The sequence below is a fragment of the Bufo bufo genome, chromosome 1 (assembly GCF_905171765.1).
Source record: "Bufo bufo chromosome 1, aBufBuf1.1, whole genome shotgun sequence".
NCBI classification, from domain to species: Eukaryota; Metazoa; Chordata; class Amphibia; order Anura; family Bufonidae; genus Bufo; species Bufo bufo.
In genome coordinates, this window is record NC_053389.1 from 234,342,543 (window position 1) to 234,368,177 (window position 25,635).

General features: G+C 46.3%; 1 protein-coding gene across 1 annotated transcript; it reads left to right on the plus strand.

Moving 5' to 3' along the window:
• Nucleotides 1–24,846, plus strand: GPR19 (G protein-coupled receptor 19). Its single transcript, XM_040437078.1, has 2 exons — nt 1–285; nt 22,667–24,846. Exon 2 carries the CDS (start codon nt 22,742–22,744, stop codon nt 23,987–23,989), a length of 1,248 nt encoding a protein of 415 aa, XP_040293012.1. The 5' UTR covers nt 1–285; nt 22,667–22,741; the 3' UTR covers nt 23,990–24,846.
• The last annotated feature ends 789 nt before the right edge of the window (nt 24,847–25,635 follow it).

Consider the following 25,635-nt stretch of genomic DNA (forward strand, 5'->3'; position numbering starts at 1 on the left):
TAGACGGGCAGTGTGTGAGGTAGGAGAGACGCAATGAGGAGGCGGCGGCAGTCTGGGGGGAGCACATGAATCACCCCACCCCCTCCGTGCGATCAGACAGGGGAGGCCGGTGCTTTGTTGCGGTGGTGGCCGAGTGTTTATCGCCGCTTCTCCCGGGGACAGGACACGATGGCTCAGCCGTGAAAGGGGCGCAGCCCGGGGGACTCCGTTTTCTCCCCCCGGCTGGAGGATGCTGAGTAACAGGCTGCCCATACAAGAGCGCACACACCTCACAGCTGGAGGCCGGTAAGTGCACATGTATGTAGCGTCCAGTGCCCCCCACCCCAGGAGACCCCCACTGTGCAGGCGCTGCATGGCCTGCTAGAAAGCAGAGGAGGGGGCAGACATGAATGATTCATGGGGGGCAGGAATATAGTAAGGGGGCAGTGATGGATGATATATAAATGGAGGGGGGGGGGGCAGGAATATAGTAAGGGGGCAGTAATGGATGATATATAAATGGGGGGGGGCAGGAATAAATACATGGGGGCAGGAATATAGTAAGGGGGCAGTAATGGATGATATATAAATGGGGGGGGGGCAGGAATAAATACAGGCAGTAATGGATGATATATAAATGGGGGGGGGGCAGGAATAAATACAGGGGGGCAGGAATATAGTAAGGGGGCAGTAATGGATGATATATAAATGGGGGGGGGAGCAGGAATACATACAGGCAGTAATGGATGATATATAAATGGGGGGGGGCAGGAATAAATACAGGGGGGCAGGAATATAGTAAGGGGGCAGTAATGGATGATATATAAATGGGGGGGGGGCAGGAATATAGTAAGGGGGCAGTAATGGATGATATATAAATGGGGGGGGGCAGGAATATAGTAAGGGGGCAGTAATGGATGATATATAAATGGGGGGGGGGCAGGAATATAGTAAGGGGGCAGTAATGGATGATATATAAATGGGGGGGCAGGAATATAGTAAGGGGGCAGTAATGGATGATATATAAATGGGGGGGGCAGGAATATAGTAAGGGGGCAGTAATGGATGATATATAAATGGGGGGGCAGGAATATAGTAAGGGGGCAGTAATGGATGATATATAAATGGGGGGGGCAGGAATAAATACAGGCAGTAATGGATGATATATAAATGGGGGGGCAGGAATAAATACAGGGGGGCAGGTATATAGTAAGGGGGCAGTAACGGATGATATATAAATGATTGGGGGGGTGGAATAAATACAGGGGGCAGGTATATAGTAAGGGGGCAGTAATGGATGATATGTAAATGATTGGGGGCAGGAATAAATACAGGGGCAGGTATATAGTAAGGGGGCAGTAATGGATGATATGTAAATGATTGGGGGGGCAGGTATAGATAATACAAGAAGTACAGACAGGAATAATTTTGGGGGCAGGCATGAAAATACAGGGGGTGCAGGTACGGAATATTGTAGGGGGGCAGTAATAGATGATATATAACATTATGGGGGGCAGGTATAGATAATACAAGACGTAGAGATGTGAATAATATTGGGGGTGATGAATGATGTATAGGGGTGCAGACATGGTTTATAGGGAGGCAGAATGGATGATACAAAGAATATGTACAGTATAAGGGGGTCATAAATAAATGACTATGGGGTGTAGTAATGGATTATACAAAGAATGTAGTCTTGAATAATAGAAGGGGCGCCTGATAATATGAATTATTATACAGCCGGTGCAGGAATGGATAATATTGGGGTACAGACAGGTGTAATACACAGGGAGTACAGCAGCCAATGCCTGGATGATAAGGCTCGGGTACAGAGAAAACGTGGGCCGCCAGCTGATATAGACATTCTTTATGTATGGGGGGGGCATGAGGCGGCTCTGGGTGGTTGTTACTTTTGGGGATCTTTTGCAGCGTTCGGGTGTCCGCCTGGCCGTGCGGAGGCAAGCGGATCCGTCCAGACTTACAATGTAAGTCAATGGGGACGGATCCGTTTGAAGATGACACAATATGGCTCAATCTTCAAACGGATCCGTCCCCCATTGACTTTCAATGTAAAGTCTGGACGGATCCGTCTGAACAACTTTCACACTTAGAATTCTTTCTACAATATAATGCAGACGGATCCGTTCTGAACGTATCTAAAGTCTGCATTATATGAGCGGATCCGTCTGGGCAGACCCCAGACGGATGCGCTCTGAACGCAAGTGTGAAAGTAGCCTAAGGGTGGACACCTGAACTACAATTCCATCCATCTACAGTCGGATACTGCTTGCCTGGTTTGTTACATTGTATCCGGTGCAGACCATCTGTCTCTTGTCAGTTTGCTACAAGGTATCAGCAGGTCAAATGTTTCATTCTGGGGTTTCCTTCATCTCGCCCAGGATTGTCTACTCTGGATACAAGGAAAATTTCTAGAAAGCTGCAAAAATTCTTTTTATACTATGATTATGTCCCCCCCCCCCCCCCCCCAATCTAGCACATCCTATACCCACAATATAAAGGAATAAGTGTCTGCTGTGGGTCCAATAGTTGGGACCCTCAGTGATCGTGAGAATGGAGGTCCCTTATGTGGTTTGCATGACCACTGCCTCATTCACTCCTGTGGGACTGCTGAGTACAGAATGGGCACTATCTCTGACAGTCACCACTCTATTCCCATAGGGATCTCCAGACTCCCATTCTCATGATTGCCGGGGCCCCAAGGATTTGACGTATGCCCTATGCTGTGGATACGGTATTAGTGTTGTTTGTTGGAAAACCCTTTTAAATGGGTTTTCTTGGAGTACAATATTGATTACCTATCCTCAGGATAAAGCCTCATTCACACATCAGTGTTTTGGTCAGTGATTTCCATCAGTTATTGTGAGCCAAAACCAGGATTGGAGCCTCTACAGACATAAGGTATAAAGGAAAGATCTGCTCCTGTTCTGTGTTTAGAGCCGCACCTGGTTTTGGCTCACGATCACTGACCAAATACTGATGTGTGAATGAGGCTTGGGGCTCATTCACACGACCGTGGTTTGGTTCTGCATCCAAGCTGCTTTTTTGCGGCTCGGGTGCGGACCCATTCACTTCATTGGGGCCACAAAAGATGCGGACAGCACTCCGTGTTCTGTCCGCATCCGTTGCTCCGTTCTGTGGCCCCGCAAAAATTATAAATTATTTTTGCGGACAAAAATAGGCATTTCTATAATGGGCCGCATGTTCCGTTCCGCAAATTGCCAAAGGCACACGGGCGGCATCCGTGTTTTGCGGATCCGCAACTTGCGTACCGCAAAACACGGCACGGTCGTGTGAATGAGCCCTTAAGTCGTCAATGGGTGGCGGTCTGACTTCAGCTGTTTGAAGAGACCACTGCACTCTGGTGAGCACCACCGCCTCTGCATCTATCCTGAGGATAACACCAAACAAAGTAGACTGCAGAATGTCCTCCAAGGATTCTTTATTCAGAATGGGTCCATAAAAATTACAAAAAGTGCCAAAAACAGTGCAACGTTTTGACTATAACCTATAACTAGCTTGCACTGTTCTTGGCCTTTTTGTACATTTTTATGGCCCCATTCTGAATAAAGAATCCTTGGAGGACGTGCTGTATAGATGGAGTGATCGCTGGGAAGCTATGGTTGCTGACAGGCTGAGGCATTCCAGAGGGAAGTCTGAAAGGGACGTTGGTGCTGCTTTTAGGCTACTTTCACACTAGCTTTAATATTTTCCGGTATTGAGATCCGTCGTAGGGTGAATAGGACTTTACACTCTCCCTGTTGCTATGTGCTTTGTACACACAGCAGCAGGGAGCTTACCATGGCAGCCTGTCTGGAAGTAATAATTCAATTAAGAATTATTAATTATGGTCATAAAAATAATTAACCATAAAAAAAAATAATTTATAAAATTTTTCATAAATTCTTAAAATCATGACCTGGTGAATTGTAGACAACCTAATTGACATCTGAGTCCGACTATTTCCTCAGATAAATAAGTTGTTTTTGACGTGAGATGACGTAAATGATAAACATGTAGTTCTGCATTATACAATAATACACAGGTTTATTGGTTACAAGATTATAAACATATATAAGTAAATAAACACAATGATACATGCAAATGAATATACACTGCTCAAAAAAATAAAGGGAACACAAAAATAACACATCCCAGATCTGAGTTAATTAAATATTCTCCTGAAATACTTTGTTCTTTACATAGTTGAATGTGCTGACAACAAAATCACACAAAATAAAAAAAATGGAAATCAAATTTTTTAACCCATGGAGGTCTTGATTTGGAGTCACACTCAAAATTAAAGTGGAAAAACACACTACAGGCTGATCCAACTTTGATGTAATGTGAATGTCCTTAAAACAAGTCAAAATGAGGCTCAGTAGTGTGTGTGGCCTCCACGTGCCTGTATGACCTCCCTACAACGCCTGTGCATGCTCCTGATGAGGTGGCGGACGGTCTCCTGAGGGATCTCCTCCCAGACCTGGACTAAAGCATCTGCCAACTCCTGGACAGTCTGTGGTGCAACGTGACGTTGGTGGATAGAGCGAGACATGATGTCCCAGATGTGCTCAATTGGATTCAGGTCTGGGGAACGGGTGGGCCAGTCCATAGCATCAATGCCTTCGTCTTGCAGGAACTGGTGACACACTCCAGCCACATGAGATCTAGCATTGTCTTGCATTAGGAGGAACCCAGGGCCAACCGCACCAGCATATGGTCTCACAAGGGGTCTGAGGATCTCATCTCGGTACCTAATGGCAGTCAGGCTACCTCTGGAGAGCACATGGAGGGCTGTGCGGCCCTCCAAAGAAATGCCACCCCACACCATTACTGACCCAATGCCAAACCGGTCATGCTGGAGGATGTTGCAGGCAGCAGAACATTCTCCACGGCGTCTCCAGACTCTGTCACGTCTGTCACATGTGCTCAGTGTGAACCTGCTTTCATCTGTGAAGAGCACAGGGCGCCAGTGACGAATTTGCCAATCTTGGTGTTCTCTGGCAAATGCCAAACGTCCTGCACGGTGTTGGGCTGTAAGCACAACTCCCACCTGTGGACGTCGGGCCCTCATATCACCCTTATGGAGTCTGTTTTTGACCGTTTGAGCAGACACATGCACATTTGTGGCCTGCTGGAGGTCATTTTGCAGGGCTCTGGCAGTGCTCCTCCTGTTCCTCCTTGCACAAAGGCGGAGGTAGCTGTCCTGCTGCTGGGTTGTTGCCCTCCCCCGGCCTCCTCCACGTCTCCTGATGTACTGGCCTGTCTCCTGGTAGCGCCTCCATGCTCTGGACACTACGCTGACAGACACAGCAAACCTTCTTGCCACAGCTCGCATTGATGTGCCATCCTGGATAAACTGCACTACCTGAGCCACTTGTGTGGGTTGTAGACTCCGTCTCATGCTACCACTAGAGTGAAAGCACTGCCAGCATTCAAAAGTGACCAAAACATCAGCTAGGAAGCATAGGAACTGAGAAGTGGTCTGTGGTCACCACCTGCAGAACCACTCCTTTATTGGGGGTGTCTTGCTAATTGCCTATAATTTCCACCTGTTGTCTATCCCATTTGCACAACAGCATGTGAAATTGATTGTCACTCAGTGTTGCTTCCTAAGTGGACAGTTTGATTTCACAGAAGTGTGATTGACTTGGAGTTACATTATGTTGTTTAAGTGCTCCCTTTATTTTTTTGAGCAGTGTATATAGCGTTAATATAAAGCATTACAAGCTTAACAATACATGTGAGTGGAAATGCCTTGTCACATTATAACCAAGCTATTATTAGGTTAGGATATCAAAATATGAACATAAGTTATATACATTACTTCTGTTCAGCGAAAACCTCATGCTATCAGGATGGGCATGTCTAATCCTAGACATCAATATAGAATGCTAAATACATTCCACCCCCCCTAATCAACTACACATCACATGACTTCAAGATGGGCAAATCCATCCAAGGATATAACTTAGAAGAGATAACTGTATCCTTCCACCCCATCCTGGACTATTTTCACATATATAACTTTGGTAAGACTATTAAGACAAATAACAGGGATCTAGGATCTTAAATGGGAAGGACTTGAAACAAGTGGGAATCCATCACTTAGCTTGGCGAAGAATGTTGATGATCAATTAATTTAATTAATTATTTATTTATAGGCCAATCTAGATGGTATAATTTCACCCACACTATCAAATTAGTCTTAATAAAATGAAATATCATTTTCTGTGTCTATTACCAAGTCCTAGTAGGAATCTCACTTCTGCTCCTAGGAAAGCTGGGTGGTCTATCATAGCACATCTCACCATGGCTTTCATCTTGATAGACCCCTCTAGAGAGCTCCACTTGTTTTCCTCCCTCTTCTCTTTTTTTTTTCTTTTTTCTTTTCTCCTTCTCTTCTACCTTCTGTGTATGGTTTATGATCACAAACTTATCAGTTAGACACACCTTCCTAGTTTGGAACTTTCCAATCATTGTCGGATGGGCGTAACCATTGATAAAAAATGTGCCATCATAACCTTACCCAGAATGCTACTGTTGTAATGTCACCTACTCATACCTATGTGGCACTGCTGTGTAAGCTATTTGCATCATAGTATAAAGGGTTAACGTATGTAAGTCTGAATAAAATGTATTCTATACATTTGACCTTAGAAGCTTTAATTCAAAGCCATAGGGATTGATTCTGACACTTGTAGCAATTAGAGACAGACCTCCAGGTGTCTCTCTGAATGTTTCTCACACTGTTTATTTATGGATCATAATAGTATGAATGGCCTTGTTTTCTCAGAGATATCAGTACCTCCTGTCATACCAAAGATGTGAATAATTGTTACAAAACACACATCTTCACAGACACTCTTTTAGAGACGAATATTCTCCTAATGAGAAATATATATAATATACTGGATACATGTCTATATAATAATATAAAGATATATTAGTGTGTGTGTCCTACTGATTGTCTTATGCTAAGGACTAACTAAGGCTCATTAAATGAATATTATATATTTTGCTTCATTAATAAATGCCTAATTGTATAGGTAATTGTTACCAGCTGCATAGAGCTTATCTTTATCTCCCGTCATAAATCTATAAGTAGACAAGGGGGATTCTTCTCAGACTGGTACATTCATGAGAAGAATAACACTAAAAAGTAGAAACCTTTGTACGACCTTACTTTGGCCTACTCAAGACATACAAAATTATAAATATAGTCGAGCATGGCTCTTAAAGGCAATGAACATCCATCTTGACTACAATGAATTGGATATCAATGCATTTACCTATGAAAATGCACAACAAGCCAAGGCTTCAGTAACGTCCTAGCTGTGAGCCCCGGGACTTTATTGCTTGGGCTCCGATCACAACTGCCACTGCACCATAAATGAAGAGGGCAGAGTGGACCCTGTGGCCACTGCCACCAATGATTATAATACTGGGGGGGGGGGGGGGGGGCACACTGCGCCACCAATGACTTTAATCCCTTGGTGACCACACACTTTTTTTTTTAATCGCATTCCAAGAGCTATAATTTTTTTGGGGGTTTTTTCATCAATGTACTTGTGTGAGGTCTTATTTTTTGCAGGCCAAGTTATAGTTTTTAATGCCCCATTTTGGGTACATGTAATGAGACAGTTGTTTAGCTAAAACCCCCTTTGTTTACGTCAGTAAAAAGGCGTATTAGTGGTCACTAAGGGGTTAAAACTGGGGTGGGGGAATGAACTTACGGATTCAGACAGTTTTACGTGGAAAGGGGGTTTGATATAGTTTGTGAACGTAAGTTTTTTTTTTTTTTTTTGAGTGCCTTGTCATTTCAAAGAGATCATAGGGGTTAATTTGTACAATTGGGATTCTGTTGGCTTAATTAATACAACCTCTCCCCCCATCATCCATACGGTCCCCAAGGTCGCATAATGACCATGGCTCTCTGCAGCATTCAGGCTGCACCATGGTAACTGGGACGTCAGAGATGCTGATCATACGGAGAGAACAGGACATTTCCTCCCTGGGTGCCTGAGCTCCTGCACCGCACAGCACACTAGATTGGGATGAGGGTCTGACGATCGACTGAGCTGGATTTATTGCATTCTTGAAGGCTTTTGTCATGTTTACCAAAAATCAAGAAATCCCCAGTAAATATAAGTCCTTAAAGCGGTTGTCCAGCTTTTGCAGCTGCCTTACTGGACCTGTGGAGCAAAGTCTTTACCTGCTGCTGGGTTCTGGTCCCTGCCTGTCAACTTCTAGAGTGGACAGGAGTCGCAAGTGCCGCTACAGCCAACAACTGGCTCCAGCGGTGACGTGTGCCCAAGACCAACATCACAGGGTCACAAGACTCTTGGGGGACGTCATCTCTGTGGCTCTTCATTGGCTGTAGCGGCACACGTGACTCCCGTCCACTTGACAAGCGGGGATTGGCACCCCAAGACAGCAGCGGTGGATGGAACGAACCAGAACCCAGCAGAGGGGAGCAGGTGAGCATGCCAGAAAGGCTACCAAAACTGGATAACCCTTGCTCTTTTGCTAAGTGGTTAAAATTTGAATTGAGCTTACAATAACATATTCTCAGTTGCTGCTTCTACAGTGGTTGTCATCCAACTTTCCTAGGTTCCTAAATGGCAGATCTTACTCGCTGCATAGTAAGGTAGTGGTGTGGGATGTTATTAGGCTGTGGCTACACGGTGATAAGCATTGCGTGACCTAAGATCGCTGTGTAGCACATAATGGAACTGAATGAGGTTGCAGCATGACCCCCAGAATCGCCAAAATCCAATACTGCTGGATTTTTTTTGTCATTTTGAGGTTGCATCCACTTGCAATTTGTGTGCGACCCGATTCAGTTCCGTTATGTTTTTAGTTGCCATGCAGCCCCAGTCTTTGGGCTTAGTCACACATTTATGAGTCATGTCGGTGTGCAGTATGGTCCACATTTATCAAACGGGAGTATTTTATTTGTCTGTCTTTCTTTGCTGAGTATTTATTAGAAGTCTCACAGCTATTGATGAAATAGACTCGGTGTATTGTTATTAGTCTGACCTCGGGTGGTTGTTTTTTTTAGTTAGACAGGTTCATATTCACTTAGGGTACTTACACACTAGCTTTAGAAGAATCCGGCAGGCAGTTCTGGAACTGCCTGCCGGATCCGGAAATCCGTATGCAAACGGATATCATTTGTTTCCGGATCCGTCTCTCCCGTGTCAGCTGAAAAAACGGATCCGGTATTTATTTTCCACAGTTTTAAAGGTCTGTGCATGCGCAGACCGTAAAAACCGGTTGCGGCAATTTCATGAACACTTGGTACCAGATCCGGCATTAATACATTTAAATTTAAATTAATGCTTAATCCGGCAAGTGTTCCTCCAGAATTTTGGCCGAAGAAAAGTATTTTCTCCGGCCAAACACCATAAAAGGGACAGAATGGAAGACATCCTGATGCATCTTGAACTGATTGCTTTCCATTCAGAATGCATTAGGATAAAACTAATGCGTTTTTTTTTTTTTTTCCCCCCGGTATTGAGCGCCTATGACGACCTCTGTGAAGTTGGCACCCCATGTTTTTAAATTTCAAAAAGAAATTCACCATTCGTTTGTGCTGCGTTTGTGCCGCAAAAATGAACGTTTGTGCCGGTTCGGTTCCTGAGATATTGCGCGTTAGATTTTTATGAAGCCCCACCCACTTTCCACCCCATGTTTTTAAATTTCAAAAAGAAATACACCATTCGTTTGTGCTGCATTTGTGCTGGTTTGTGCCGCAAAAATGAACGTTTGCGCCGCTTTGGTTTCCGAGATATTGCACGCTTGATTTGCTGAAAACCCGCCCACTTTCCACCCCATGTTTTTAACCCTGACCCTAGACCCCCCAGGTGTGCTGCAGCTTGCCCTTCTCCCGCCCCCCCCCCCCCCCCCCACAACTTTTTTTGGGGCACAAGCATATTATTTTATTTTTTTCTGCGTACGCTGACTGTGGCCGGGACTCTTAGCGTCCGGCCACTGTTAGCGCATCGCACAACCTACCGCTGATCAACTTCGGACGGTTGATCAGTGAGTTAGAATTTTTTATTATTTTTTTTTTTAAATCACATTTTTTTGGCTTTTTTTTTTTTTTTTGTCTGTTAGGTTTAGGATAGGTTTGCGAACACCCGTCCCCCCACACACACGCACACAAAATAAAGTTTATCACGCACACACACACTCTCCTATGGCCCGCCGGATGTTCTCGGCTGAGGAGGCATACGCCCAGCTTGCCTCCGAGTCCGAGAGCCCCAGTGAGGACGAGGATAACCCCACTTTCCTTTTGTCATCCGCGTCCTCCTCATCATCTAATGATGATGATGAGCCCCCAAGGCGGCGGAGCAAGGGGACCGCTATGCTAGGGACCCTGTGGCCCACCTTAGTACGAGCAGCTCTGGGGCTCGTACTAGTTTTCCGGCCCACAGTTAAGTCCACCGGAGCCCCCTACCGGTGAACTTGTCTGGTGTACCCCAGAGCGTTTTGAGCCCGTGATTCCTGATTTCGTAGGCCAACCAGGAATCCAGATTTCCACAGTGGGCTTCACTGAATACGACTACTTTAGTCTTTTTTTCAGTGACCACTTTGTGAATCTGATGTTTGAGCAGACGAACCTGTACGCCCAACAGTTCATTGCTCAACACCCGGGCTCCTTTTTGGCTAGGCCCGGTGGCTGGACTCCGTTCTGTGCAGCCAAGATGAGGACGTTTTGGGGCCTCGTACTGCATATGGACCTAGTTAAGAAACCTAGTGTCAGGCATTACTGGAATGGGGACGTCCTCTACCAGACCCCACTTTACAGTACGGCCATGACACGTACCCGGTTTGAGGCCATCCGGAAATGTCTGCATTATTCCGATAATGCAGCATGTCCCCCCCAAGGTGATCCTGCCTATGGCCGCCTGTACAAAATCAGGCCGGTCATCGATCACTTTGGGGCCAAATTTGTACAGGCCTATGTACCTGGAAGGGAGGTCGCGGTTGATGAGCCTCTCATTGCTTTCAAGGGGAGACTCATTTTCCGCCAGTATGTTCCTTCTAAGCGGGCGAGGTATGGCGTGAAGCTGTACAAACTTTGCGAGAGTACCTCAGGGTACACTTACAAGTTTCGTGTGTACGAGGGGCGAGATTCCCGTATTCAACCCCCAGAATGTCCCCCCACTCTGGGTGTTAGCGGGAAACTTGTGTGGGACCTTATGCACCCACTGCTAGATAAGGGTTACCACCTGTACATGGATAAATTTTATACTAGTATCCCCTTGTTCCAGTCCCTCGCCGCCAGATCCACGTCCGCTTGTGGGACCGGGCTGAAAAATCAACGCAGCCTCCCTACCCACCCCCTCCAGGTACCTATCCCCAGGGGTGCGACCCGTGCCCTTACCAGTGGAAACCTGTTGCTGGTCAGATATAAGGACAAGAGGGATGTCCTTGTACTGTCCACAATTCACGGTAACGGCATCACCCCTGTCCCTGTGCGAGGTACCGCGGCAACGGTCCTCAAGCCCGATTGTATCGTCGACTGCAATCGGTATATGGGAGGAGTTGATCTCTCTGATCAAGTCCTCAAGCCATATAACGCCATGCGCAAAACCCGGGCATGGTGCAAAAAAGTTGCGGTGTGCTTGGTGCAGGTTGCCTTGTACAACTCTTTTGTGCTGTCCCGGAGCGCTGGCAACACAGGGACATTCCTTCAGTTCTATGAGGCAGTCCTCAAGGACCTGATCTTTTCTGACCGGGAAAGAGCAGGCCGGAGTACCTCGGGAACTGGAGGTGCCCGGATCGTCCCTGGCCAACACTTTCCAGGTGTGGTCCCCCATACTGGAAAGAAGGGATGGACCCAAAAAAGGTGCAGAGTGTGTCACAGGAAAGGGATACGGAAGGACACCACTACTCAGTGTGACACGTGCCCCGATCATCCGGGCCTCTGCTTTGACGGTTGCTTCAGGGAGTACCACACTTCCATGGGGTACTAAATTTATGTTCCCCTTCCCCAATTTAGCCACTGACAATCGGATAAAAAACTATGGTTCTCCGACTTGAGACACTAAAACTAAAAAAATATTCTTTCAAAAATATTTAGTAAAACTAAAATAAATAAATAAAAAGTAGACATATTAGGTATCGCCGCGTCCGTAAGAATCTGCTCTATAACAATACCCCACGACCTAACCCCTCAGATGAACACGGTTATAAAATAAAATAAAAACTGCAAAAAAAAGTTTTTTTTTGTCACCTTACATCACCGTTGCACCGTTTTTATTTTCTTTTTTGACCATGTTCATCTGAGGGGTTAGGTCATGGGGTATTTTTATAGAGCAGATTCTTACAGACGCGGCGATACCCTAGATGTCAACTTTTTTTATTTTCGTTTTACTAAATATTTTAGAATATTATTATTTTTTTTTCGTTTTAGTGTCTCAAGTCTGAGAACCATAGTTTTTTTATCCGATTGTCAGTGGCTAAATTGGTGAAGGGGAACATAAATTTAGTACTCCATGGAAGTGCGGTACTCCCTGAAGCAACCAATAATGCAGAGGCCCGGATGAAGAGGGCACATGTCACACTGAGTAGTGGTGTCCTTCCGTATCCCCTTCCTGTGACACACTCTGCACCTTTTTTGAGTCTGTCCCTTCTTTCCAGTATGGGGGACCACACCTGGAAAGTGTTGGCCAGGGACGATCCGGGCATCTCCAGTTCCCGAGGTACTCCGGCCTGCTCTTTCCCGGTCAGAAAAGATCAGGTCCTTGAGGACTGCCTCATAGAACTGAAGGAATGTCCCTGTGTTGCCAGGATCTGGCGGCGAGGGACAGGAACAAGGGGATACTAGTATAAAAGTTATCCACGTACAAGTGGTAACCCTTATCTAGCAGTGGGTGCATAAGGTCCCATACAAGTTTCCCGCTAACACCCAGAGTGGGGGGACATTCTGGGGGTTGAATACGGGAATCTCGCCCCTCGTATACACAAAACTTGTAAGTGTACCCTGAGGTACTCTCACAAAGTTTGTACAGCTTCACGCCATACCTCGCCCGCTTAGAGGGAACATACTGGCGGAAAATGAGTCTCCCCTTGAAAGCAATGAGAGACTCATCAACCGCAACCTCCCTTCCAGGTACATAGGCCTGCACAAATTTGGCCCCAAAATGATCGATGACCGGCCTGATTTTGTACAGGCGGCCATAGGCAGGATCAACTTGGGGGGGAGATACTGCATTATCGGAATAATGCAGACATTTCCGGATGGCCTCAAACCAGTTTTTTATCCGATTGTCAGTGGCTAAATTGGGGAAGGGGAACATAAATTTAGTACCCCATGGAAGTGTGGTACTCCCTGAAGCAACCGTCAAAGCAGAGGCCCGGATGATCGGGGCACGTGTCACACTGAGTAGTGGTGTCCTTCCGTATCCCTTTCCTGTGACACACTCTGCACCTTTTTTGGGTCCATCCCTTCTTTCCAGTATGGGGGACCACACCTGGAAAGTGTTGGCCAGGGACGATCCGGGCATCTCCAGTTCCCGAGGTACTCCGGCCTGCTCTTTCCCGGTCAGAAAAGATCAGGTCCTTGAGGACTGCCTCATAGAACTGAAGGAATGTCCCTGTGTTGCCAGCGCTCCGGGACAGCACAAAAGAGTTGTACAAGGCAACCTGCACCAAGCAGACCGCAACTTTTTTGCACCATGCCCGGGTTTTGCGCATGGCGTTATATGGCTTGAGGACTTGATCAGAGAGATCAACTCCTTCCATATACCGATTGCAGTCGACGATATAATCGGGCTTGAGGACCGTTGCCGCGGTACCTCGCACAGGGACAGGGGTGATGCCGTTACCGTGAATTGTGGACAGTACAAGGACATCCCTCTTGTCCTTATATCTGACCAGCAACAGGTTTCCACTGGTAAGGGCACGGGTCGCACCCCTGGGGATAGGTACCTGGAGGGGGTGGGTAGGGAGGCTGCGTTGATTTTTCAGCCCGGTCCCACAAGCGGACGTGGATCTGGCGGCGAGGGACTGGAACAAGGGGATACTAGTATAAAATTTATCCATGTACAGGTGGTAACCCTTATCTAGCAGTGGGTGCATAAGGTCCCACACAAGTTTCCCGCTAACACCCAGAGTGGGGGGACATTCTGGGGGTTCAATACGGGAATCTCGCCCCTCGTACACACGAAACTTGTAAGTGTACCCTGAGGTACTCTCGCAAAGTTTGGACAGCTTCACGCCATACCTCGCCCGCTTAGAGGGAACATACTGGCGGAAAATGAGTCTCCCCTTGAAAGCAATGAGAGGCTCATCAACCGCGACCTCCCTTCCAGGTACATAGGCCTGTACAAATTTGGCCCCAAAGTGATCGATGACCGGCCTGATTTTGTACAGGCGGCCATAGGCAGGATCACCTTGGGGGGGACATGCTGCATTATCTGCATAATGCAGGCATTTCTGGATGGCCTCAAACCGGGTACGTGTCATGGCCGTACTGTAAAGTGGGGTCTGGTAGAGGACGTCCCCACTCCAGTAATGCCTGACACTAGGTTTCTTGACTAGGCCCATATGCAGCACGAGGCCCCAAAACATCCTCATCTTGGCTGCACAGACCGGAGTCCAGCCACCGGGCCTAGCCAAAAAGGAGCCCGGGTGTTGAGCAATGAACTGTTGGGCGTACAGGTTCGTCTGCTCCAACATCAGATTCACAAAGTGGTCACTGAAAAAAAGACTAAAGTAGTCGTATTCAGTGAAGCCCACTGTGGAAATCTGGATTCCTGGTTGGCCTACAAAATCAGGAATCACAGGCTCAAAACGCTCTGGGGTACACCAGACAAGTTCACCGGTAGGGGGCTCCGGTGGACTTAACTGGTGGGCCGGAAAACTAGTACGAGCCCCAGAGCTTCTCGTACTAGTGTGGGCCACAGGGTCCCTATTATGGCGGTCCCCTTGCTCCGCCTGGCGGTGTCTCCGCTGTCTTGGGGTCTCATCATGATCGCTAGATGATGAGGAGGACGCGGATGACAAAAGAAAAGTGCGGTCATCCTCATCCTCACTGGGGCTCTCGGACTCGGAGGCAAGCTGGGCGTATGCCTCCTCAGCCGAGAACATCCGGCGGGCCATAGGAGAGTGTGTGTGTGCGTGATAAACTTTTATTTTGTGTGCGTGTGTGTGGGGGGACGGGTGTTCGCAAACCTATCCTAAACCTAACAGACAAAAAAAAAGCCAAAAAATGAGAATTTTTTTTTTTTATTTTAAAAATTCGAACTTACTGATCAACCGTCCGAAGTTGATCAGCGGTAGTGTTTGCGATGCGCTAAGGCTAGTTTCACACTTGCGGCAGGACGGATCCGACATGCTGTTCATCATGTCGGATCCGTCCTGCGGCTATTTCGCCGTGCCCCTGGGCCGCCGCTCTGTCCCCATTGACTATAATGGAGACGGGGGCGGAGCTCCGACACAGCACGGCGGTGCACGGCGAAAGCCGCCGGACTAAAATTACTGCATGTCAGGTTTTTTAGTCCGGCGGCTTTCTCCGTGCACCACCGTACTGTGCCGGCGCTCCGCCCTCGTCCCCATTATAGTCAATGGGGACGGAGTGGCGGACCGGGGGCACGGCGAAATAGCCGCAGGACGGATCCGACATGGTGAACAGCATGTCTGATCCGTCCTGCCGCAAGTGTTAAACTAGCCTAACAGTCCCGGCCACAGTCAGCGTACGCAGAAAAAAATAAAATAATATGCTTGTGCCCCAAAAAAAGTTGTGGGGGGGGGGGGGGGGGCAAGCTGCAGCACACCTGGGGGGTCTAGGGTCAGGGTTAAAAACATGGGGTGGAAAGTGGGCAGGGTTTCAGCAAATCAAGCGTGCAATATCTCGGAAACCAAAGCGGCGCAAACGTTAATTTTTGCGGCACAAACCAGCACAAACAAATGGTGTATTTCTTTTTGAAATTTAAAAACATGGGGTGGAAAGTGGGCGGGGCTTCATAAAAATCTAACGAGCAATATCTCAGGAACTGAACCGGCACAAACGTTCATTTTTGCGGCACAAACGCAGCACAAACGAATGGTGTATTTCTTTTTGAAATTTAAAAACATGGGGTGCCAACTTCACACAGGTCCTATGACGGAACTCAATACCGGAAAACTTTAACGCTAGTGTGAAAGTAGCCTAAGACTGGTCTAGTTTATTTGAGCATGAGAAAAGTCTCATGTCTCCAGGAAGAAATGTCACATGTCACCACTGAAAACGGATAAGGAAAGTACGCCAGCTCTCAGGTGCAGTGGGAATTACACTGTTTTTGTGACAAATTCAGGCGCAAATAAAGGCGCACCTACATAAATAGATCGGAAAAGTCACAAAATTTAGAAAACTTCAGAATTAGTCTAAAAAATCTAAATGGTCGAACGAGGCGCAAATGGACAAAACGGGCACAATTTCAGTAGTAAATGCAAATTTTAAAAAGTAAGACTGTCTAAAACAGCATTTTTACGCCTAAAACAGGCACAAAAACTCTATCAAGGGCTTCTGCACACAAACATCATTTTGGTCCGCATTTTTGCGGGTCGGATAAAGACCCATTCACTTCAGTGGGGCTGCAAAAGATGCGGACAGCACGGGGGTGTGCTGTCTGCATCCGTATGTCCGTTCTGCAACCCTGCAAAAACAAAAAACGCGTCCTGTTCTTGTCCGTTTTACGGACAAGGATAGGACTGCTCTATTAGGGGCCGGACGTTCCACAAAATGTGGAAAGCACATGGCCGGCATCCGTATTTTGCGGGCCGTAAAAACGGCAATCCCTGTGTGCATGAGCCCTAAATGTGCCCCTATGTGTTCTCCACTAACAACATATGGATCCATTAAATTCTACATGTGGGTCAGATGTGCTTTTCTTTCTTCCGGGGTATGCATCTTTGGTTTGTTTTGCAGACAGATTGTGTCCATTCTATTCAACGGGTCAAATTAAAACCATGGAGATCATACAGATGCCATCTGTCTGAGGTCTGTTTTTCACTGATCCATTGCAAAGAAAATGGAAAAAAAAAAACATCAACTGTGATTAAAAAACTGACTGAGATGTGTCCTAAACTGGGATCATTGCTGATGCAAAATTAAAAAGCAAAAAAGTTTTTGCACCTGTGTGAATAAGCCCTTAGGCCCCTTTCACACGGGTGAGATTTCCGTGCGGGTGCAATGCGTCAGGTGAACGCATTGCACCCACACTGAATCCGGACCCATTCACTCCAATGGGGCTGTGCACCTGAGCGGTGATTTTTCACGCATCACTTGTGCGTTGCGTGAAAATCGCAGCATGATCTATATTGTGCGTTTTTCACGCAACGCAGGCCCCATAGAAGTGAATGGGGCTGCGTGAAAATCGCCAGCATCCGCAAGAAAGTACAGATGCGGTGCGATTTTCACGCATGGTTGCTAGGTGACGATCGGAAGATAGGGACCCGATCTTTATTATCTTCCCTTATAACATGGTTATAAGGGAAAATAGCATTCTTTTTAATAGCGTGAAAATAGCCTTCTTAATACAGAATGCTAAGTAAATTATGGATGGAGGTGTATATGTGTATGTGTGTGTGTGTGTGTGTGTATATATATATATATATATATATATATATATTTCAAAAAAAATAATATTAAACTCGCTTCATCCACTTGTTCGCGAAGCCCGGCTCTTCTTCTTTAAGGACCTGGGAGGAAAAGTACTTTTGGTGACGTCACTGCGCTCATCACATGGATGGACCATAAGATGAGCGCAGTGACGTCGCCAAAGGTCCTTTTCCTCCCAGGTCCTGAAAGAAGACGAGCCGGGTTTCGCGAACAAGTGGATGAGGTGAGTTAAATATTTTTTTTATAATTTTTTTTTTTTTTTAACCCCTCCATCCCTAATTTACTTAGCATTCTGTATTCAGAATGCTATTATTTTCCATTATAACCATGTTATAAGGGAAAATAATAAAATCTACACAACACCGCTCCCAAACCCGAACTTCTGTGAAGAGGTTCGGGTCTGGGTACCAAACATGCCGATTTTTCTCACGCACATGCAAAACGAATTAAAATGCTTTGCACTCGCACGGAAAAATTGTGCATTTTCCCGCAACGCACCTGCATCTTTTGCCACAACGCCCATGTGAAAGAGGCCTTACTGTTCAGATATTCCTTATGGCAAAAAAAAAGGAAAAGACTTTAACGGAGTTCTCCGGGAATTAAAGGGATTGTCTTATAGGTGCGGGTCTCACCCCTGGGACCCCGCACCTATATCGAGAACGGAGCCCCGCAAGGTGGTGGCTGGAGGACTCCGGTCCGGCCAGCTCCCCATAGTAGTGAATGGGAGCGTACCGCCCATGCACGGCCCCCGCTCACATTCATTTCTATGGGACCGACGGAAATAGCCGAGCTAGCGCTCTGCTGATTTCGCTGGCCCAATAGAAAATGAATGGAGCGCTGCTGCGCATGTGCAGTGTGCCCTCCTTCACTTGTGGGGCTCCGTTCTCGATATAGGTGCGGGTCCCAGCGGTGGGACCCGCACCTATAAGATAATGGGGGCATATCCTAGCGATATGCCCCCATTGTCCATGATGAGACAACACCTTTAAGAAAATAAAAATACTTAAATATTACTTCATTACAAATATTTTCCCAAATACCTTACATTAGTTATAATGGCTCGTTTTGTCCAGGGAGCAATCAGGGGAAACAAAATGGCCGCCGTCCTGTTAGTACAAAAAAAAACCTATCCTAATCACACAGGAGGACAAGCTACTTCACAACCCTGAGATAAAGAGCTGCCTCATCCTCCTCTCTGCTTGTCAGGAATTATGATCCTCAATACAGATAAGATCTTTAGCTGAATCTCTGTTGGAATTGAGTTCATGAGCAGATGTGGCTGATGAGTAGCAGCACTTGTATACAGTCTCCATTACCACAGCTCCACATTAACACAATCTGTCCTGTCCATCCTCTCTGTACTTCATGTCTCCTCATGAACTCTATTCCCACAAAGATTCAGCTAAATATCATATTAAACTGTATTCAGGATCATAATCCCTGACAAGCAGAGTAGAGAAGAGGATGAGGCAGCTCTTTAGTTAAGTGTTGTGAAGTAACTTGTCCTCCTGTGTTGTTAGGACAGGTTTTGTGTGTACTAATAGGACAGCTGCCATTTTATTTACCCTGATGGTTGCTCCCCAGACAAAACAAGCCATTATAATTAATGAAAGGTATTCGGGAATATATTTATAATAAAGTAATATTTACGTATTTTCATTTTCTTAATTCCCGGAGAACCCCTTTAAGGTATGGCTGAATGGTATATTGAATAGCCACATAAGGACTACACAAGGAGATTTCTGAATTTGAAGGAGAATGACATTTAAAGGAGTTGTCTGAGATCTGTATATTGCTGGCCTACCCTCAGGATAAACCATCTATATCTGATCGGTGGGGCACCTCGCATAGTCCACCAATCAGTGGTTAGGGTACTTTCACACTAGCGTTTTTGTTTTCTGGTATTGAATTCCATCCTAGGGGCTCAATACCTGGAAAAAAACTGATCAGTTTTATCCTAATGCATTCTGAATGGAGAGCATCAGTTCAGTCCCTCTTACGTTTTTTTGGCCAGAGAAAATACCGCAGCATCCTGCAGTTTTCTCTCCAGCCAAAAATCCTGAACGCTTGCCGGAATGCCGGATCCGGCATTAATTTCCATTAAAATGCATTAATGCTGGATCCGGCCCAAGTGTTCCGGCAAAACTCATCCGGTTTTGCGGTTTGCGCATGCGCAGACCTTTTTAAAAAATTTGAAAAAAATAAATACCGGATTCGTTTTTCCGGATGACAACCGGAAAGACTGATCCGGTATTGCAATGCATTTGTGAGACTGATCCACATCCGGATCCGTCTCACAAATGCATCGATTTGCATCCGGATCTGGCAGGCAGTTCCGGCTACTGAACTGCCCGCTGGAATCCTCTGCCGCAAGTGTGAAAGTACCCTTAGGCTACTTTCACACTAGCGTTCGGGGCTCCGCTTGTGAGTTCCGTTTGAAGGGGCTCACAAGCGGCCCCGAACGCATCCGTACTGCCCTAATGCATTCTGAGTGGACGCGGATCCGCTCAGAATGCATCAGTCTGCCAGCGTTCAGCCTCCGCTCCGCTCAGCAAGTGGATCCGTCCAGACTTAAAATGTAAGGCTAAGTTCACACGAACGTGTGTGATCCGTGGCCGTATTGCGGCCCGCAAATCGCGGGCCGCAATACACGGCCACAGTTCCGTGTGAATTCCGCATCATGGATGCGGACCCATTCACTTCAATGGGTCCGCTAATCCAGAATCGCGGAACGGCCACACGGGACGGGACCCCTCGGAAGCACTACGGAGTGCTTCCGTGGGGTTACGTCCCGTTCTTCCGTTCCGCAAAAAGATAGAACAAGTCCTATCTTTTCGCGGAACGGCCGGATCGCGGACCCATTAAAGTGAATGGGTCCGCAATCCGATGCGGCTGACCTACGGCCGGCGAACAAGCATTGCGGCCCGCTATTTGCGGGCCGCTTCACAGGCACGGGTCACACACGTTCGTGTGAACCCGGCCTAAGTCAATGGGGACGGATCCGTTTGAATTTGACACTATATGGCTCAATTTTCAAACAGATCAGTCCCCCATTGACTTTCAATGCAAAGTCTGGACGGATCCGTCTGAAGCTACTTTCAGACTTAGAAATTTTTCTACAATATAATGCAGACAGATCCGTTCTGAACGGATCCAAAATCTGCATTATATGAGCGGATCCGTCTGGGCAGACCCCAGACGGATCCGCTCTGAACGGTAGTGTGAAAGTAGCCTTACCGAGTAGCTCCAGAACTGGAAGTGTGTAGTGGACAGAACTGGTTACTGCAGTGCTGCTTTCATTCACTTATCCTCACATTCCTGAGGATAGGCCATCAATATATAAAAACCTTGGACAGCCCCTTTCATCATTGTGTAATGAAAGGTTTTGCCACATTCAAATAGGCTGTTATTTTCTACTAGTGTCATGATCTCTGCTTGCTGTCAGTGAATGGGAGCATTCTCCTTTACATCCAGATACTGACGAGCTTTAAAGACAAATCCTTCTGCAGACAGTGGATTTACCTACACTGGATACAAGTGGTAAAATTTCTCAGCAGTGAGGAGTATTCGATCTGATCTGGTTGTCGGGCCCGATGTAAACAGGAATTTAGCAATTCACTGTCAGCAAGCAGAGATCAGAGATCACTGTTGGCAAATGGATTAATAATGGTGATTTCAGCAGTGCACGTTTCTCTCCTGAGGGTTTACTACAATGTATCAGTACAGGTAAAATGTATGACCCAGCTTCCGATGACTGAGTATCCACATATTCCTATAATTACTTCCCACAGCAAAAATGTGGCAGCACCAAGCGTGGAAAAAATGGAAAATAAGTCATCAGACAGTAGGTTAGGTGATGGTGGTGGAGAGGGGGTCATTAGGGCACCGTCCTGAATACATTTAGTGACTGGAAAAAGTATAACGTAACAATGACAAAGCTGGCAGTCTCTAGTGATCCCTTGAAGTCTTCTTTTTCCTTCTTTTCTTCTTCATTTTCACAATCATAAACCCTCCTTTCATTCCCTAACTCCTTTCTTCCTCCGTTTCCTTCTCCTGATATCAGGCCTCCTGAATACTCAAATTAGTTATTTTTCTCACCTTTCTCTAAGGGCTCATGCACACGACCGTGCCGTTTTTTGCGGTCCGCAAAAATTGGATGGCGCCCGTGTGCCTTCCGCAATTTGCGGAATGGAACAGGAGCCCCATTATAGAAATGCCTATTCTTGTCCGGAAAAAACGGACAAGAATAGGACATGACTCATAATTTTTGCGGGGCCACAGAATGGAGCAACTGATGCGGACAGCACACAGAGTGCTGTCCGCATCTTTTGCGGACCCATTGAAATGAATGGTTCCGTATACGGAATCAAAATACGGCCCGTATACGGAACGCAAAAAACGTTCATGTGCATGAGCCCTAAGGGTACTTTCACACTAGCGTTGTTTGAATCCGGCGGGCAATTCCGTCGACAGAACTGCTTGCCGGATCCAGAAAAAACGTGTGAAAACGGATTACATTTGAATCCTGATCAGGATTCTGATCACTATGAAAAAATGCATTGGAAAAAACGGATCCACCATTTATGGAAATTTTTTTGGGTTTAACATGCAAAAGCCGGATCCGGTTTGACGGAACACACGGCGCCGGATCCGGCATTAATGCAAGTCAATGGGAAAAATGCTGGATCCGGTGTTCCGGATTTTTGGCCGGAGGTAAAAATACAACATGCTACAGGTCTCTGAAAAGGCTGAACTGAAGACATCCTGATGCATCCTGTACGGATTACTCTCCATTCAGAATGCACGGGGATAAAACTGATCAGTTCTTTTCCGGATTTGAGCCCCTAGGACGGAACTCGGCGCCGGAAAAGAAAAACTCTACTGTTCTCATGTGATTTGATTCCAATGTTTTCATCTACTGAATGTTCATCACTACCCCCTCACAATACCCCATTCACTCCATCCCTCATTGACACTTTTGATCCATCTCATCTTGCTAATATTGGTCCTTGTGCCTATGGTGCCCCTAATCTCCTCCTCTTTGTTCTCCAGAACTCCATCTTGGTGTCATCTTCGAAATCTTTTCACCTTCAGAAATTTCTAAAGCCCCTACATCTGTGGATAAAGATGGTGTTTGCCCATGGAATGGATGTCCAGCGGCCTCGGCTCATCCTACCTACCCTCCTCTATCCGATGCCAAATAATAGTCTGACCACCTGCCCAATGTCAGCTGGAGAACCATGGATCCCAGGACTTTACAAAGACAGCACCATGGGGCAGAGGAACATTACTGGTCCAGTCCAACTTCTATTTCCTGGAGAGGTAGCAACGGCTGGTTTGATCTTTGGGATTATATGGATCCTCTCCGTGTTTGGCAACGCTTTGGTTTGTCTCGTCATTCACCGGAGCCGTCGGACCCAGTCAACAACGAATTACTTTGTGGTGTCTCTGGCATGTGCAGATTTGCTGCTTAGCCTTGGTAGCGCCCCTTTCACACTATTACAAATCACGTCTGGTCGATGGGCATTGGGCAGCGCCATGTGTAAATTGGCACGTTATTTCCACTACCTGACACCAGGAGTCCAGATCTATGTACTTCTGTCAATCTGCCTTGATCGTTTCTACACCATCTTGTATCCTCTGAGCTTTAAGGTCTCTAGGGAAAAAGCTAAAAGGATGATTGTGGCTTCGTGGCTCTTCGATGCCGCCTTTGTTTCTCCAGCGTTCTTCTTTTATGATGTTGTGGACGGACACTGCAACTTCTTCCCACCTCCGTCCTGGGATGGGGCAGTGTATGGTGTGGCCCATCTTCTGGTGGGCTTCCTTGTGCCCTCTGCTCTCATCCTCCTCTTTTACCAGAAAGTAGTGAAATATATTTGGCGCATTGGCACTGACAGGCTGAGTGTCAGACGCACCATGAACATTGTACCCAGAACCAAAGTCAAAACCATCAAAATGTTCTTGATGTTAAATACAATATTCCTGGTATCATGGTTGCCCTTCTATGTTGTGCAGTTGTGGCATCCGGAAGAGAGTGACCAGCGCCAGTGCTGCCTTGCCTATCTAGCAGTTTCCTGGCTCTCCTTCGGTTCCTCGGCTGCCAAGCCAACCCTGTACTCTGTATACAATGCCAACTTCCGACGTGGCATGAAGGAGACCTTTTGTATGTCATCCATGAAGTGTTATCGGAGCAATGCTTACACTATCACCACCAGTTCCCGCATGGCAAAAAGGAACTACGTTGGCATATGTGAAATGCCCATCCCGGGCAAAACTGCAGTCAAGGAATCGGTTTATGATTCATTTGACCGGGAAGCTAAAGAGAAAAAACTGGCTTGGCCCATCGATTCCAACCCTCCGAATACATTTGTGTGATTGTTCCTTTCCTGTACCAAACAAGATACCAATACAATGCCCGCAGTTCTGTGCTTGACACAGATGCCAAAACTGGAGATCAACCACCAGAGTGGCAATTATTGGACTCCAGGTCTTACTGGGTTATATTTTTGTTTATTTAAAAATAAAAATAAAATAAAAAAGGAAATAATATAATAATAATAAGTATTTTAATTGAAGCAATATTTATTTTATCACACTTGGAAAATTGAAAGAGAAAAACAAAATTGACTTCTGAAAATTCCGGATTTTGGTTCTGTATATAAAATAGATCTGAGTATAAAAAGTCACACACAGACCCAAGGTTTTTCCACGGCTCGGTCTGGTCTGCGTTACAGTGTTGCATTATAGTCTCATTTGCTGTTGTCACGGTAACATTGTATCATGTTTATTTTTGGTGCAATATATCGGAAAGGAGCCCCTTGGAAATGAAATGACTGTTCTTTTGTAGTAAACAACCTGCCGTCATAATTGTCGTGGTCAGTCTAGATTACTGGAAAGAACCGTCGCCTGACCAGAGTAACAGCGAGGGGCACCGTCCTGTTCAGATCTCCCTGTTCCTTGTCTTGTAAGATCATCACTTGTTTAGAAAAGGGCTAAATTTCAACAAAATAATCCATACCATTAGACAGATTTTTGCCATAGTTTAACTCAGTTCTTTTCTTTTCTGTTTTTTTTTTTTTTTTTGTTTAGTTTTTTATCATTCTATGTGTTTATCGGATAATGGGATACTGCAAGGTTAGGTGGAAGAACGTAATTAACATGATTGTGATTATTAAAGGGCTTGTCCAGGGTTCTGCTGATAATGGTATGGCTACATGCCGACACTGGTCGCGGCCAGGATCGCAGGGGGATCAAAGTGTAGCAGTGACCCCACAGGAATTAATGGGATTGCAGCACCCAACACGCGAATCACAAAAAATCCAACACTCGCTGAGGCGCTGTGGCCTTCTCACAGCTTACCCTAGGTGATGCCACGTTCATTGGTCATGTGGCCTATGTGCAGCTCAGTCCCATTAATGAGATACTAATGACCTATTCTGAGGATAGGTCATCAGTATGAAGGGGCATTCACATGACCGTATCCATTTTGCGGTCCTCAAAACGCACATACCGGCCGCGTGCATCAGATATTTTCCCCTTACGTAGGTCTCGTACTATGTAACAAATGCCTATTCTTGTCCACAAAAATGACAAGCATAGGACATGTTCTATTTTTGTTTGCGGGCTGTGGTACAGGCATACGGATGCGGACAGCGCACAATGTGTTGTCTGCATCTTTTGTGGCCTGAATGGGTACAGTCATGTGAAGCCTCCTAAAACGCATGGAAAACCCCTGTAAATGGGTTTTCCACAATCGTAAGTGATGGCATTTTGCTAGACCTGTGCTGTGGTCCTGAACGATGGTGGTCGCAGCAATCACAAACTGATTGCATATCCTAATAATATGGAATCAATGTCTTTAAAGAGGACCTCAACCTTTACTGAAGGCACCTTCAGTTTGCATTGGCTCTGCTCTGACTTACCAGCATGCATAGTATGGATCCCATATACTTTCTATGGATCCGTATTCCGAATGCTAGAAAAGCAGAGCTGAGCTGATCCAAGCCGAAGGTGCAGCGCGC

Excerpts from the sequence above, each read along its gene's own strand:
- GPR19 (XM_040437078.1), top strand. The coding sequence starts at position 22,742 with ATGGTGTTTGCCCATGGAATGGATGTCCAGCGGCCTCGGCTCATCCTA.